The sequence below is a fragment of the Mirounga angustirostris genome, unplaced genomic scaffold, assembly GCF_029215605.1.
Source record: "Mirounga angustirostris isolate CCGP_5_RB_7025 unplaced genomic scaffold, mMirAng1.0.hap1 SCAF_10, whole genome shotgun sequence".
NCBI classification, from domain to species: Eukaryota; Metazoa; Chordata; class Mammalia; order Carnivora; family Phocidae; genus Mirounga; species Mirounga angustirostris.
The window spans coordinates 107,855,603-107,871,407 of NW_026991718.1; the positions used below are offsets into that span (position 1 = coordinate 107,855,603).

Below are 15,805 nucleotides of genomic sequence, written 5' to 3' on the forward strand. Positions count from 1 at the left end.
TCTGGAACTTTTAGAATGTTGGACCTCCCAAACCCTTCCTCTGCTTTCCATTTCTTCATTTTTTTTCTCTATTCATGAGAAAATTCCTCGGTTGTATCTGTGCATCCACTGTCAAGCTTTTCCCTTCTGCTCTCATGTTTTTTAGTTTCTAGCCAGCTTCTTTTGTACGTGGGATGCCAGCTCTGCAAGGTCTTGCTCAGCGCTGGTCCCCATGGCACCTCCAGCGCCTGGCCCACCACCTGTCACAGAGCAGGTGTTGAGTAAGCACCTCGTAATAAGAAAGGGGAGGACTGGGGCTTGTGAGTACACCCCTGACCACAGAAGAGGCAAGAATGCTGTCAAAGGATTTTATCCCTAAAAAACTTTCTGGGCTCCAGTGGTTAGTATATTATATTTCAAGGAAGGGCAAATTCCTACACTGGTTAAGTGGTTCTGGCACTTTGAGAAACCAGGGAAACTTCCCAGCCAGTTTTATCTAAATGGCAGATTCTGACAGAGCTAATACCAAAGGGACGGCCTGGATCAACATTTTCTTTCCTCCCTAGAGTTGGTGTCAAGCCCCAAGCTTAGTTCAGATATGTTTAGGTAGTAGCGTGCTAAAGCTCAGCATCTTTCTGTACTTTAAGTCTCCTTGTGATCTTTTAAAATGCTAGTGTGCAGAAGACTCTTTTCAGAAAAAGGCCTTAGTATCCAGCTCTGCACACACAATTTATTTTTTTAGTGCAATATCTAGTAACATATCTTGGAAGAATGTTCTTTGGAACATGGCTTGGGAAAATGATGCTATAGGTAATAATAAAAAAGCCAACACATTATGTGTGTCATTTTAGGAGCTCAAGGATGATTAAATACTAGAAAAAAAAATTTTTAAGATTTTATTTATTTGTCAGAGAGCGAGAGCACAAGCAGGGGGAGCAGGAGGCAGAGGGAGAAGCAGGCTTCCCGCCGAGCAGGAAGCCCGATGGCAGGGCTCCATCCCAGGACCCCGGGATCGTGACCTGAGCCGAAGGCAGACGCTTAACGACTGAGCCACCCAGGTGTCCCTAGAAAATTAATAAAATTCATTATAGGCCCATGGTGGATTTAATAATAAAAAACCATGGTGACAATCAAATTCAGTCTGTATCTCTGCTGCCAACTGTTAGCAGTATGGGGATAGAAGGATCTTTCATGAATAAGATTTTTAAGTGCCTCATTCTTTAATGGTGAAAGACTTAAATATCAGGCCTGCCTGCTGAAATCAGAAACCATGATAAGCATGTTTATTATTACCGGTATCATTTAAGGTTGTTCTGGATGTGTTAATCAGTGAATAAGAAAATAAAGTAATATGGGTCATTCCCAGAGAACTCAGAGAGAAGGGAATGGTGACTTGCTCTTACAAGAATTAAACCACATTTCCGAACTTAATAAAAATACTGTAGCCCTGGAAGGATAGACATTAGTAGAGCAGAATAGGAGGGATAGAAACAGAACCAAGAAGAAATTAATATTTAGTGTATGATGGCAGTCATATTGGAAATCATTGGGGAATAGAAGAATTATGTGAGAAAAATTAGATGATTTGGAAAAAATTTAGATTCCTGGTTTATATCAAATTACATTTCAGTTGAATTAAAGACTTAAGTATAGAAGGTAAAACAGTAAATGTGCCAGAAGAAAATGTACATAAATATTTGATCATGGGACGGGGAAGTTTTTTTTTTAAGATTATTTATTTTTGCAAGAGAGAGAGAGCAGAGGGAGAAGCAGACTTCCCGCCGAGCAGGAAGCCTGATGCAGGACTCCATCCCAGGACCCTGGGATCATGACCTGAGCTGAAGGCAGACATTTAACCCACTGAGCCACCCAGGGGCCCAGGGGAAGGTCCTTCTTAAAGCAGATATTGAAAAGAGAAAGATTGATAGATTTTACTACCGATGCATTTAAAACTCCTATCAAAACCCACTGAAACTAAATTATAAATGAATCTGGGATGTATTTACAACAAATTCCATTAAAAAGGCTAATGTCCTTAATTTATAGTTTCACTAACTAAAGGAGAGAGTCTTGGTGGAATAATGAATGAAGGATATCATATGAGCAGCCATTTAACCAAATAAAGGGAGTAAAAATAACTAATTAGTGTGTAAAAGAGTTACCCTCCCCAGTTACCACAATGCTGCACAGGGATTTTTTTTTTAAGATTTATTTTAGAGAGAGAGAGAGAATCACAAAGCAGACTCCCCGCTGAGTGTGGAGCCCGACATGTGGCTCGATCCCAGGACCCTGAGATCATGACCTGAGCCAAAATCAAGAGTCAGCCACTTAACTGATGGAGCCACCCAGGCACCTCTTCACAGGGATTTTATTAGCAGTGGGGGTAGTGGTGGTGGATCGGACTGTACCGACATGGGTTCCTAAGTCAACCAAGAGAGGCACAGTTAGGGGCAGGTTCTCAGGGGAGAGGATGAATGGGTGACATTTCCAACTCCAAGCATAGGTCCTAGATGGGACCCGTTTTTCTTGAAAAAACATTTTGATTACTTTTGTACAATTCTCAAACCTATTCAAAGAATAGTAAACCCCCATGTACCATCACCACATACTCAAAGTCTCTTTTCATCTCTATCCCCAAAATATATTAAAATTACAGTCATTTGAAGTTTAACAGTAATTAAACAGGGAAATCTAAAGTATAGTTCCTCCCACTCACTGCCACCCTTCAAAAAAAAAAAGTCTTAATTAACTAGTGAAAAGTTAGTATTTGCCCTGTATACATAAATATGAACACAGTGACGTATGTAGCTTTACCAGGATTATCTGCTTTTCACCCTAACAGTTTTTTGGGCTCTTCTCTCTAAGACCGTGTGTTTAGATCTACTCCATTCTTTGTAAAATTGCACAATGCTAAATAGTATGAAATAGTGTAGAATTTATGAAACCATTCTCCAGTTGATACTCATGCTTGTTGTTTAAAATATTTGCTCTTGTGAGCAATGCTGAAATACATACTCTTAAGTGTAGTGTAAGGAATGAATGTTAAAATAAATGACAATAGTTTTTTAAATTGATGAAATTGGTAGAGATTTAAAAGTGTAAGACTATGGGGCGCCTGCATAGCTCAGTCGGTTAAGCCTCTGACTCCTGATTTCGGCTCAGGTCATGATCTCAGGGTCCTGGGATCCAGCCCCGTTGGGCTCCCTGCTCAGTGGGGACCCTCTCCCTCTGCCCCTCCCCCTGCTCGCTCTCGCTCTCTGTGTCTCTCTCTCTCAAATAAATCTTTAAAAAAAAAAAAGTATACGACTGTATTGCAGTGAGTAGCAAATGGATGTTTTTGGTCTCTGGGTGGGATTGTAAACTCATCCAACTTTTATATATTTGGCAGTTTGTATCAGAAGCTTTTTAATAAGAAAAAAAAAACTTTATAAGGCATTTACTATTTGGCAGATCCATTCTAGTCCTGGGAACCTGCCGTAAGGAGATGTGTAGACAGGTGCCAGGGAGGGCTGATCTGTCACAGTTGTTTATGCCCCCAGTGTCACACCATATGGAAACTGTGTGACAAGATGTGGTATGTCCATAAGGTGGAATGCTCAGTAGCCAGCCACGAAGATGCTGTTGCTGAGTTCTATCTGTAGAGGTTGTGGCATTAATAGGGGCTACAAGCTAGTTGGGAAATACACTGTGAAGTCTGATCCCATTTTGGGTCAGATGATGACCTGTTTGTGCTCCAAGGGCAAGGGTAACCTCAGGCAGTCCCGTGTCCCTCTCTAACCCCGGTGCCCTGGACCCAGTGACACCCTGTAAGTATCCAGGGAATGGAAGCTGTTCAGAATCTATAGGCCAGAATGTTACATCGTTGTTACCCAGCTGGGATGATAAGTGATCTTCAGGATTTTGTCTTTTTGCTGATCTGTCTTTTATAATTTTCCTATATTTTAGTGTGCATTGCATTGCTTGCATATTTGTAAGGTAGAAGGCCAGCAAGCCAGTGGTTGGACAGAACCCTGGCCTGAGGACCTGGAGCTGGCTCATCTTTTCCCCTTCTCTGCTTGGCCTAGATGTGTGAGCTCGGGCACAGCTCTCCCTGTGCCCCCACCCGGCCCCGAGCCTCTACTCCTGCCACCTCTCTGTGATGGGACTGCCTGCCCTACCTGCCACACAGGCTGTTTGAGGATAAACATAAATTGGAAGGGGATGGGTTTTAGAGTGGCAGGAAAATGGAGTGTTCATCTGCCTAGTCCATTCCTTCATTTGTGCTGCCAGATTTGGCCTGAGATCTGGGTGTCCTTCCTGGAATTCTCTATGTGCCCCGCCTCCCCTTGTAAACATGCTTTAAAACGTGAACACCACAGTGCAGGCGATGATAGGTGGGTGTTGCCTGAAATAATGATGATAATAGACTTGGGGCCTTTTGGGATCTCATAGTGTTCACTTTGAAATAAATCAGCATTTTTTTGGAACATGAAAATTTTATGTTGATCTAAATTTAAAGTAAACCAGGGGTACCCGGGTGGCTCAGTCATTAAGCGTCTGCCTTCAGCTCAGGTCATGATCCCAAGGTACTGGGATCGAGCCTCTCATTGGGCTACCTGCTTGGTGGGAAGCCTGCTTCTCCCTCTCCCACTCCCCCCCGCTTGTGTTCCCTCTCTTGCTGTGTCTCTGTGAAATAAATAAAATCTTAAAAAAAAAATAAAGTAAACCAGTTTTAGCACCTGTCATTACCATAACATTTTTTTTTTAAGATTTTATTTATTTATTAGAGAGAGAGAATGAGATAGATCATGAGGGTCAGAGGGAGAAGCAGAACTCCCTGCTGAGCAGGGAGCCCGATGCGGGACTCGATCCCAGGACTCCAGGATCATGACCTGAGTCGAAGGCAGTCGCTTAACCAACTGAGCCACCCAGGTGCCCCCATAACATTTTTTTTTAAGATTTTATTTATTTGTCAGAGAGCGAAAGAGAGAGCACAAGCAGGGGGAGCAGCAGGCAGAGAGAGAGGGAAAAGCAGACTCCCCGCTGAGCAAGGAGCCTGATGCGGGACTTGATCCCAGGACCCTGGGATCATCACCTGAGCCAAAGGCAGATGCTTAACAGACTGAGCCACCCAGGTGTCCCACCATAACATTTTTTTTTTTTTTTTAAGATTTTATTTGAGACAGAGAGAATGAGAAACAGAGAGCATGAGAGGGAGGAGGGTCAGAGGGAGAAGCAGACTCCCCGCCGAGCAGGGAGCCCGATGCAGGACTCGATCCCGGGACTCCAGGATCATGACCTGAGCCGAAGGCAGTCGCTCAACCAACTGAGCCACCCAGGCGCCCCATAACATTTTTTTATTAAACTTCACCACCCCGGGGGAATTGGAATAGCTTGGGTACCATGTATATTTCCAACCTCCAACTGGTACTAGCTCGATGACTTTTGTGTTTGGGCTGAGACTCCCATCACCAGGTGAGCAAAGCATTTGGTGGATAGGTGGGGAGAGGATGGAGTGGCATGGGCCAGTTCTCCAGCTGGCTATAGACAGCATGCCCCATTAGGAATGTGACAGTGAAGTTGCACTTGACCGGCTGTCAGTGGAGCTGATAATTCCATCTCCGCAATTAGAGCTGTGCCCAGGAACAATTAAGCTGAGCTTTGAGAACCCACTCTTGTGCCAGCTCTCCCTTAGGTTGTAAGTGAGAGTGCATCCCTGTGGGTGATGAAACACGTCATTGCAGACCTTCATTGTGTCAGCGATGGGAAGCCATCCCACACTGGCCACAGTTGGTAGCAGGTGGATGAGGATGTGTCGGGTCCTGCTGCAGGGGAGTCACCTCATGTCGCTGTCTCCTGTGATCCTCAGTGCAGCTGGGTCTGGAATGTGGGGCTCAAGGTAGAGAGCCTTCTGAGCCAGCCCCAGCATCCCTGCTCTTAGGATAGTGTGGCAAAGTAGTTCAGAGCCCAGGCTGTAGAGTTAGACCCCCTGGCCCTCCCGCCTGCCCTGCAAACCCTGGCTGCATGATCTTGGACTGCTGGCTTCGTCTGTCTGGGACGTGGGTGGTCATAGAAGCCACTGCTGCAGAAGGCTGGGATGATGGGCAGGATGGCCTTCACATAGTGTCTGACACACACAAACCTCCCAGGAATGTTGTTAATACTGAATTCTGTATGTAGCCTCCTTAAATGTTGAAGTTTTTTGCTTTTTGAAGCAATTTATGCTCTTGATACATAAATCACAAAATACAGAAAAGTCTCAAAACATATTGCCAGCTGTAGGCAATCCTTGTGAGCATTTTGGACCCTGTCCTCCTTACCTGTCTGCACGCGTGTGTGCGTGGACATGCCCGTGTGGCAAGTGCTTGTTTTGTAGTTAATTCATAGTTGTGATTATAGTGTGCATTGTCTTGTATGGGTATCTTTTTCCCTTACGTGGTGTGAGCATCTCTCCTGAGTATGTGCATTCTTCAGGTTTTCTTACTCTGTTAAGGAAAATTTAGCCAAAGCATTTATATGGCAGTTTCATTTAGTATCAAGATATGCCTAGAACTAATATCTTTCCCAAAATGGCATTTCCAAAAGATAAGATTTCCCAAATAACAGTTTTGTGTTTTTTTTTTTTTTAAGATTTTATTTGTTTATTTGACAGAGAGACAGAGAGGGAACACAAGCAGGCGGAGTGGGAGAGGGAGAAGCAGGCCTCCCTCTAAGCAGGGAGCCCGATGTGGGGCTCAATCCCAGGACCCTGGGATCATGACCTGAGCTGAAGGCAGATGCTTAATGACTGAGCCACCCAGGCACCCCCCAAAAAACAGTTAATAGGACTAGGAGCTTTCTAGAGAAATGAATATATATGGTCAGTTTTGCTGTTGAAGCTTTGAGTATTATTTTAAAACACAGCCTTTAACCTAGTTTTTCTCTCTCTCTCATCAGGACAATTTTCCTAGTATTACTGTTTTCGCAGTATGCCAGAAATGTTAAATTTCCTCTTCCAATTTACAAATCCAAGAAAGGATGGACTGCATACAAGTTACAGCTTTTCAAAATGTTCCCTGTGAGTAGTCACTTCTGTTTTTTTCTGACAATATTGCCTTTGTTTATGTGAAAGGAAGTTTTAGGCAGGTCTTCCTGGGGGAACTAGGTTGGGATGTTAACATCAGGGTACTAATGACCACGAAATTGTCATGGGCTTAAGGTTTACCAGCGGCAGAAGGTTCTGATTCTGAAATCCTCTCAGGAGTGTGAAGAAGGGCACTGTTCTTGAGACAGAGGGAGATCTGTGTTCCCATGGTCTCTACAAGTACATTGTCCATTATTCTTATTTTCTAGCCAGGCTGGGAGTTAAAATAGCTTTACCTGCATAAAACTGCTCTCTCTAAATGTGATTCCATCCAGGAGTAGGCTCTCAGCAGGCCTGTAATGTGTTTTTTTTCTGCAAAGTACCAACAATGGTGGAGGTCCTGTGGTATGATATTCAGACCATAGGAAGATGTGTGTTTTGCCAGCATCCACCACCTTGGTTGACCTCATGGAGCTTTCCCTTTGACCACTTTAGATCATCCTGGCCATCCTTGTGTCCTGGCTGCTGTGCTTCATCTTCACAGTGACTGACGTCTTCCCTCCCGACAGCACAAAGTATGGCTTCTATGCTCGGACGGACGCCAGGCAGGGCGTGCTTCTGGTAGCCCCGTGGTTTAAGGTCCCGTACCCATGTAAGTACCCTGGCGGCCAGAGGGAGAGGGGTCAGGAGCTCAAAAGGAGCCCCCCTTAGAGGAGCTGGAAGGCAGCAGAAGGCTCTGCAGCTTGAAAAGCCTTCTTTGTCCTAGAATGTCCCTTGAAAGTCTTAACCATTCAGAGGATTTGAGAGCGGACAGGGGGAGGCCCTGTCCCCAGAGGACTGACACCAGTGCTCAGAGACTCGCCAACTTCCTTCCCAGATAAACTAGTTCTTTTGGTTCCACTGGGATGAAATTCTGGACAAGGGGTCTCTTGCCAGGGCTGAAGAAAGCAAGTATAGAGCTGCATGGTACCTAAGCCGCCCACACAGAGCACGCTTGAGTAGGAGAGGCCTGAAGATTAGCAAGCTGACTGCTCAAGCATGATGAGATTTGTGTAATCTTTTAATGGGTAGCTATAATCTTTGTTTTTTATTTGGTCACAGCTGTCAGAAGTAAAGGGATACTCACCAATAGGTGGAAGATGGCTCTTAAGTTATAATTTAAGTGTTGGGTAACTCTTGGCAAGGTGTGTGGGGTGGAAGGTGCAGTCCCAAGCTGAGGTTATCACTTGGATTCACACATAATACTTTCTAGGCCCCAGCCCCAAAAGTGACTTGTGTGAATCTGGTGGTTATTAATGCTTGGTTGTTCTGTTGTAAAGACTCTGTTCCCGGCACTTGGGCCTTTTAATTAGAACCGAAACCTGACCTTAGTCAAGTTCTGCTAATTTATTCCCCTGCTCAGTAGCCACATCTTGACATTTTATGATGATAAGGAGAAAAAGCAGGAAAAGCCAAGAATAGTAAGGTTGGTTTTAAGAAAACTGTTCTGAGCATGTTAAATGACAGTGATGTTGGCAGTTCCTTCTATCGTTGACAGGTTTAGACTTAAAAACGTTTATTCTTTTTAAAACAATCTCATCAGATCATATGATCTAACTATATATTTATGTACACCTGTCCCTTTTCCCAAAAAAGAATAAATGCATGGTTTATAAACAGACATATAATCCGAGATAAAATGAGATGAAACCTGTTGGTCAGGTAGTCAGGAGGGAGGTGTGGGAAGCCGGTAGGAAGAACACATGCTGGAAATCTAAATTATCACTGATTATAAAGAAATAGACAAAGGTATACCAGGCAGATGCTAACAAAAGTGGATGTGGCTTTGTTAACTTCTGGCTAAATAGAATAAATCCAAAATGAAAAGCATTTAAAGGGGGGCAAAGAAAACATTTCTTTTTGACTAATAAAAAGTATAGTTTGCTGAAGGATTTTTTTTAAAGATTTTGTTTATTTCTTAGAGTGAGAGCACAAGCAGGGAGGAGGGGCAGAGGGAGAGGGAGAAGCGGACTCCCCAATGAGCGGGGAGCCTGAAGCGGGGCTTGATCCCAGGACCCCCGGACCATGGCCTGGGCCAAAGGCAGATGCTTAATCAACTGAGCCACCCAGGCACCCCTTGTGAAAGATTTTTTAAAATATATCTGCAACCTGGGGCTCCTGGGTGGCTCAGTCGTTGGGCGTCTGCCTTCGGCTTGGGTCATGGTCCCAGGGTCCTGGGATCGAGCCCCCGCGTCGGGCTCCCTGCTCTGCGGGAGGCCTGCTTCTCCCTCTCCCACTCCCCCTGCTGTATTCTCTCTTTCGCTGTGTCTCTCTCTGTCAAATAAATAAAATCTTTAAAAAAAAAAAAAAGGGAAGAGCACATGCTGGGAGGTCTTCTCTGTGGTGCAGGCCGGTCCCAAGATGAGCACAAATGAGGAACACAGGGTGGGCCCTTAGGGAAGAGCAGCTGTGCATGTGCTGAGACACCAAAGAGATGTCCCCGGGGTCCCCCCTACCCCCGGCCCGTGCATGAGGGGCCATGGCCAAGTGGACTGGGCACCTGGCCCCAGGATGGCAGCGCATGCTGTCGGGCTCCTCCTCACCATAGCCCTTCACTGCCTCAAGCTGCTCTGGGGCCACCGCTCCGGGGGCAGAAGGCCACCCCAGAGAGCAAGAGGGCACACCCTCTGACAGTTTGGCTTAATCTGGAGACAGGTTTCCAGATATCTACAGCAGAGGTCCTTAGTCTTTAGTGTGAGAAAAATTGGTTAAAATACAGTTTTGGGGCCCAAAATGTCAATAGTGCTGAGGTTGAGAAACTGTTTTAAAGTAACAACATAAATTAGGCATTTTAGTTAAAGGGGGTTAAATAACAGTTCAGACAGAAGGCTGGAAGCCAACAAGATTTATATGGACATACGCACACATGTAGTTCACTCTTGAACAAGTGGTGGGGGGGAGGTTGGTGTACCCCACCCCCACCATCAAAAATCTGCATATAACTTTCTTCCCCAAAACTTAACTACTAAGAGTCTTACTAATAAAGTCAACAGCTAATTAACACATTTTGTATGTTACATGTTTTATATACTGTATCCTTAGGAAAAAAAATAAGCTAGAGAAAATAAAATGCTCCTAAGAAAATCATAAGAGAAAATATATTTATACTATTGTACTGCATTTACTGGAAAAAACCTGCAAGTAAGTGGATCAGTGCAGTTCAAACCTGTGTTGTTCAAGGGTCTACTATATATAGAAATGATCTGAAGGAAGAGGGATCAAAAATTTAGAAGAGTACAATTTAAAATGTTGAAATAGATGGAATAAAAATTTTAAAAAATCAAAGTTGAGGGCTGCAGGCAAAAGGGAAAAAGAAAAAGCAGCGTAAAGAGACTAAGAAATAAAAGGCAATTTCTGAAGAAACAATAAATGGCAAAATAAGTATTCCCCCCCACAAATCAAGACACTAAAATGAAACCACAATGCTCTGTCAGTAACAAGGTAACCATATAAAAGATTGCTTAAAAAATACAAAATGTTGCTGGATAAAGGAATTATGGGCATGAGAAACATGTGCTCCAGACCCACCGGGAAATGCCATGTTGACCGAGCATGGCCCCGTCTGCTCCCAGGCGGGAGCAGCCCTGCCCTCGCGCACATCCCAGGCTTGTCTGCACACCTTACTTCCTGTCCTCTTCCTCTTCCCAAACCCGGGTCCCTCAGTGTGGCTTGTGTGGCAATCCAGATATTCAAGATAAAGTGACCTGGGGACTTCGCTTTGTTTCCTAAAGGAAACTATTCAATTTTCCATAACGTGATTTACTTTAAAAAAAAAAAAAAAGAATAGTGCTGATCTTACATTAGAGGGCTGTCTGTATCTGGTGCCATGCTTTCCTGCTGGGATTTAAACTTAGCTGGTGACTTTTCACTGCATTTTCATTTAATGCCACCACCTGGGCAAGATCACCATTGTTTTGTGCCATACTTTGCATAGCAGGGTTAAAAATCCTCTTCATAGAAATATCCATCCCAACAGGAATTCTTACCCCAGTAGGCTGTGTTAAATTGTAATTTAGTAGACACCAAGCGTGGCTTGGAAGCAGCCTCCTCTTCTAACCACTCTCTTTTTAATAAAGACAGAGAACAGACCAGTCCTGGTTCATCTGACTCAGGAACTGTCCGCAGGCATCTAGTGCACTGATGAGTGACACTTAAAAATAAACAAAGATTTTCCCTTCGCCTTGGAATCTGAGTGTGTCGTGTGGAGTCCTTTGCTGTCCTGATTGCTTTCACCTGTTTTCCTTCCGTAGTTCAGTGGGGCCTGCCCACCGTCTCCGCGGCAGGTGTCATCGGCATGCTCAGCGCGGTGGTCGCCAGTATTATTGAGTCCATTGGGGACTATTACGCCTGCGCAAGGCTCTCCTGTGCCCCGCCGCCCCCCATCCATGCGATCAACAGGTATGTTCCTCAGAAAATGGAGTTCTTCTTGGGCCCAGTGCCTCATCACTTGGCTCTTTGGTTAATGTTGGAGAAGAAAAGGAGTTTCAGCATGGAAGCAGCCAGGCATCAGGGCTTTTTATTGGTTGTCTGTCTTGGGACAAGTCACTGCCCCCATTTTGCTCTCATTTTCTTCATTGTAGCATGGAGGGCAGTTCCCGCCCTTCCTTCCGCCTTGACAGCCATGTAAGACACTCTCTCTGAGACCATGCCAGACCTTAAACTCACCACAACAGATGCGAGACACTGCCATCTTTCTTTGCTTGGTTTGGGGTCATGGATGGATGTCCCCTTTGATTTCTTCTTTCCGTTACTGTTCTTAGGGGTAAATGCTGTGTCCTCTATTCACAATTATAATTCACATGTAGAGAAACAAGAAGAGCAGGAATAGGTGAAGTCTGCAGAATCTAGAGACTTATGGGTGGTGGGATTTATCTTCTCAACACACCTGGTGTTCAGTTTCTGGACGCTGAGAGCGAATTGGACCCTGTGGAGGCCTCAGAGAAGAGCGCACTTCAGCTCCCCCCTCCCCTTGCCCAGCCAGCTGCTGCCCTTCTGGAAGGATTGCGTGTGATGAGATCCAGTGGTCTGGTGTCTTAGCATGTCTTGCTTCGGTTCTGTTATTAGTGTTCACACTCCTAGTTTTTACAGCTTTCTCTAATGGATGTTGCATATGATTGAGTTACTTACAAATCGATTGTTTTTAAAAAGTTCCAAAGTTGACAAAATTACAAAGCATTTCCTTCCTGATGAAACTATTAATAGTAAAGGAATCAGATCAGCCAGACAGCCCATATTTGTCTTAGATCCCAACAAATGGCTCTGTTTTCTGGCTAAAAGCCTTTAATTTGGAATGGTTTTTAAACACCTGTGTCTAATGTGTGGTTCCCAGAAGTGCTCCTCACAGTTGAATGAGCATGGGGGATCCTGTTAAAATGCAGGTTCTACTTCAGCAGGTCTGGGGTGGGGCCCGAGACCGCACTTCTAACCTTCCCAGGAGTGCGGAGGCTCCCCGGCCATGCACGCCGCCTTTGGGGTGCAGCCACTTAGAGCATATTTCACTCATTTCCCCCATTGAATGAATGTTTCTCTTTCCCCCATTCCTTTACATTTTAGGGGGATTTTCGTGGAGGGTCTCTCCTGTGTTCTCGATGGCATATTTGGTACTGGGAATGGCTCTACTTCATCCAGTCCCAACATTGGCGTTTTGGGAATTACTAAGGTACAGCTATTTTTCTAATTAAATGGTTGGGCTTCTAAGTGTTGATCCATTTCATCGATTGGTCTAACCACCATGAATTCTAAAAGGAAGGCTTCCAGTTCTGAGGTCACCCCCCCCCCCACCCAAATCTCCTTTTTCTCATTGATGGGTTTCTGGAATGCTGATGGAGGTCTCCTTCCCTTGGCTACCTGGGTAGCCAGGCACTCAATGCTGTCACTACTTCGTAGGCATTCTACAAATACTTATAAGCACCAACTCTGTGCCAGGCTACTGTTCTAGGCGCTTGGGATTCCACAGTGAATAAAACAAAATTCCCGCTGTCAGCGTTTACATTCTAGACAGAGGAAGACAAACCATAGACAGTAAGCATAGTAAGTATAAGAAAAATACAGGGCAGGAGTGGGTATTATTAGGAGTGAGGGTTGGTAAGTGTGAAATAGGGTCAGGCTAAGCCTCACCGAGAAGATGACCTTGAGCAAGGAACTGAACAGGGCAGGTGGAGGGAGCCATGTAGGCCCCCTGGGGAAGGGCGTTCAGGCCGAGGACAGAGCCATCGTGAAGCCCTGTCATGAGAGCAGGACCGCAGGCTGCCCATCAGCAAGGAGGCCGGTGAGGCAGGAGCAGAGTTGGGGGGTTTTGGTAAGAGCAGGTGACATCCTCCAGGTAATGGAGGACCAGGTCACACAGGCCCCAGAAGCTGCCAGAGACAGAGAGGAAGGGCGTCCCCTGGGCTGTGGCTCCATCAGGGTTTTGGGGCTTTTTTGGTTTTTGGAGGGTTTTTTTAGAGAGCAAGAGGGGGCGCGTGCTTGTGCACACATATGGGCAAGTTGGGGGACGGGGCAGAGGGAAAGCGAGAATCTTAAGCCACCTCCGTGCCCAGTGCCGAGCCCAACGTGGGGCCTGATCCCACAACCCTGAGATCATGACCTGAGCTGAAATCAAGTCGGGCGCTTAACTGACTGAGCCACCCGGCGCCCCTCCATCAGGGTATTTTTTAAGGCTTACTTTGGCTGTTATGATGAGAGTGGACCTCGGGGTCAGGGGAGGAGGAGGAGACGGGACTAGTTCTAGATATGAGATGATCCCCCTCCTTACAGGAAAACATCTATCTTACAGTAAAGAATTAATGTGGTTTTCCAACCAAAGCAGCAGAGACCTTCTCTTTCAGATGAAACGGCACGGAGTTAGTGGATTTGACAGGCCACAGCGAGTCCCCCTGGTTGAGCAGGGTCTGGGTCTGGAGTCCTCCCCACAGGCCTCCGCACCCTTCTCCAAACTGACCTGTGACCTGGGGCTGCCCCACCCCACAGCTTCTGTAAGGAACCTGCTCCTAGGCCTTTCACATTTATTACTGTACTCTAGATCCCAGTTGCCTTAGCCAGAGTGCACTGTCTGCACGGCTGGAACGTGCCTCCACCCTGGCTGCTGTACGCTGGGCAGCCAGACACGGTTAGAACCTGCTTGCTGGCTGAGATGGCCATGTGCGCCACAGGTTTCCCTCACCCGAGCCCTGTGTCCTGACTACCTAGGGGCGAGCTGCCGCCTTCTCGAGCTGTCTGACCTCTGTAAGATTAGAAATACCCCCGCTTCCCCACTCCCTGCAAGATTCTATAACCAGACGAAAAGAAACCAGAGACTGTTTGGTTCATCCTGACTGCGAGTCCAGGTGAGAAGGGAGCATGGTCCTGACACGTTCATTTCCCTGGAATTTGGCGGGGCCTTCGCAGAGCCCAGTGTCTGGTGTGCACACAGCCTTGTCGGGTGTGTCCTCCAGTGCCATTGCTGTGTCCTGGCACTCCCTCCCTACCCGAAGGAGGGAGAGGCCAATGCCGAGCCCACAGAGCTAAGGGCCATGCTTCTCTTTAGCCAGTTTGCTGCCTTGACCCTGTGGACAGACCTAGAACGAATCCAAAACACCATACTAGTAAAATTCTTGTAGATGGAGGGACTTAGGGCAACCCAGTTTAACAAGCCAGCTCCCATTCTGCACCCCTTTAAGGCTGATCATCACATCACGTAACGTAACCAGGGTCACTGTAGGGAGTAGGGGGTGTTGTTCATGGAGGTTCCATTCTGAAATGCCACTGAGGTGGTTTGGGGAATAGTTATCTTTATTGCAATTTGAACAGTGCCAGTTTATTCTGAAAAGGCATCCTGCCAGCACTTTCTAATGAGCTAATTGATCTTCCCTCTGAACCCCTTTGGATTATTATCTCCAGGCGAACGCGGCATGCATTCAGGGGCCTGGAATTGGTTTTCATTGCCCTGACTCACAAGGGGGATAATTGAGCCATCTACATAGCTGCCTTGGGGTGGGAAGTGGGGCTTGCAGCAGAAATTTCTTTTTGACCCAGCCATGCGGCCACTGGAGGGACTCTGTCCAGGACGAAGGAGGCACGAGTTGGAGGCTGTAGTCTGCCCCTCATCCAGTGGAAGGACTCGGGACAAATCACTTGTCTGAGTAGAACTGTCAGCTCTGAAATCTGACAGTTCTAGACCTGGATCTGTGCCATCCAATTTGATAGTAGCTGCACGTGGCTCTTTTAAGTTAATTAAAATGAAAAATTAAGTTCCTTAATCACACTAGCCACATTTTAAGGGCTCAGTGGTCACATATATGGCTAGTGGCTGTCGATGGGCAGCACAGATACAGGACATTTCCATCCTTGTAAAAAGTTCTGTGGACAGCACTGGTCCGGGCCATTGGGTCAGACTTCCAGGGCTTATGGAAGGAAGGTAATCTCTGCTCTTCCCAAGGATCTGCCTCCATGTCCTGGCAGCTGTGATACTTGTTACCCTTTGTCCAGTTGTGACGTTCTCTGTACGTGGAGATTCTCAACTGTTTGATCAGGAGATGAGGCTGCCAGCGAGCCTGTTGTGTGCTTGGAAGTTGTCGGGTGGGATTCCTTGTGCAGGTCTTCTCTTCTGAGTGTGTTCCAGTGTCTGTCCCGCAGAAGGGGGTGGCATGATGGGGTGGGGAGGTGGCTGTATGGCATTCCAGCTCTGGTGCCATCACTTTGTCCCAGTGTGACTGTGGACAGATTACATCACCTCCCTGAGTCTCCATGCCCTTGTCTATATATAGA

The 15,805-nt window shown here is 46.1% G+C and overlaps 1 protein-coding gene across 6 annotated transcripts in view; it reads left to right on the forward strand.

The window, feature by feature from the left end:
• The window catches only part of SLC23A2 (solute carrier family 23 member 2), a 146,330-nt gene that overhangs the window by 116,837 nt on the left and 13,688 nt on the right, over positions 1 to 15,805 (forward strand). For all 6 annotated transcript variants that reach the window (XM_064572853.1, XM_064572851.1, XM_064572855.1 and 3 more), the window contains 4 exons: positions 6,895 to 7,015; positions 7,517 to 7,673; positions 11,311 to 11,458; positions 12,614 to 12,719. In XM_064572853.1, the coding sequence (XP_064428923.1) occupies positions 6,895 to 7,015; positions 7,517 to 7,673; positions 11,311 to 11,458; positions 12,614 to 12,719 (532 nt within the window). The remainder of the gene's footprint in view (positions 1 to 6,894; positions 7,016 to 7,516; positions 7,674 to 11,310; positions 11,459 to 12,613; positions 12,720 to 15,805) is intronic.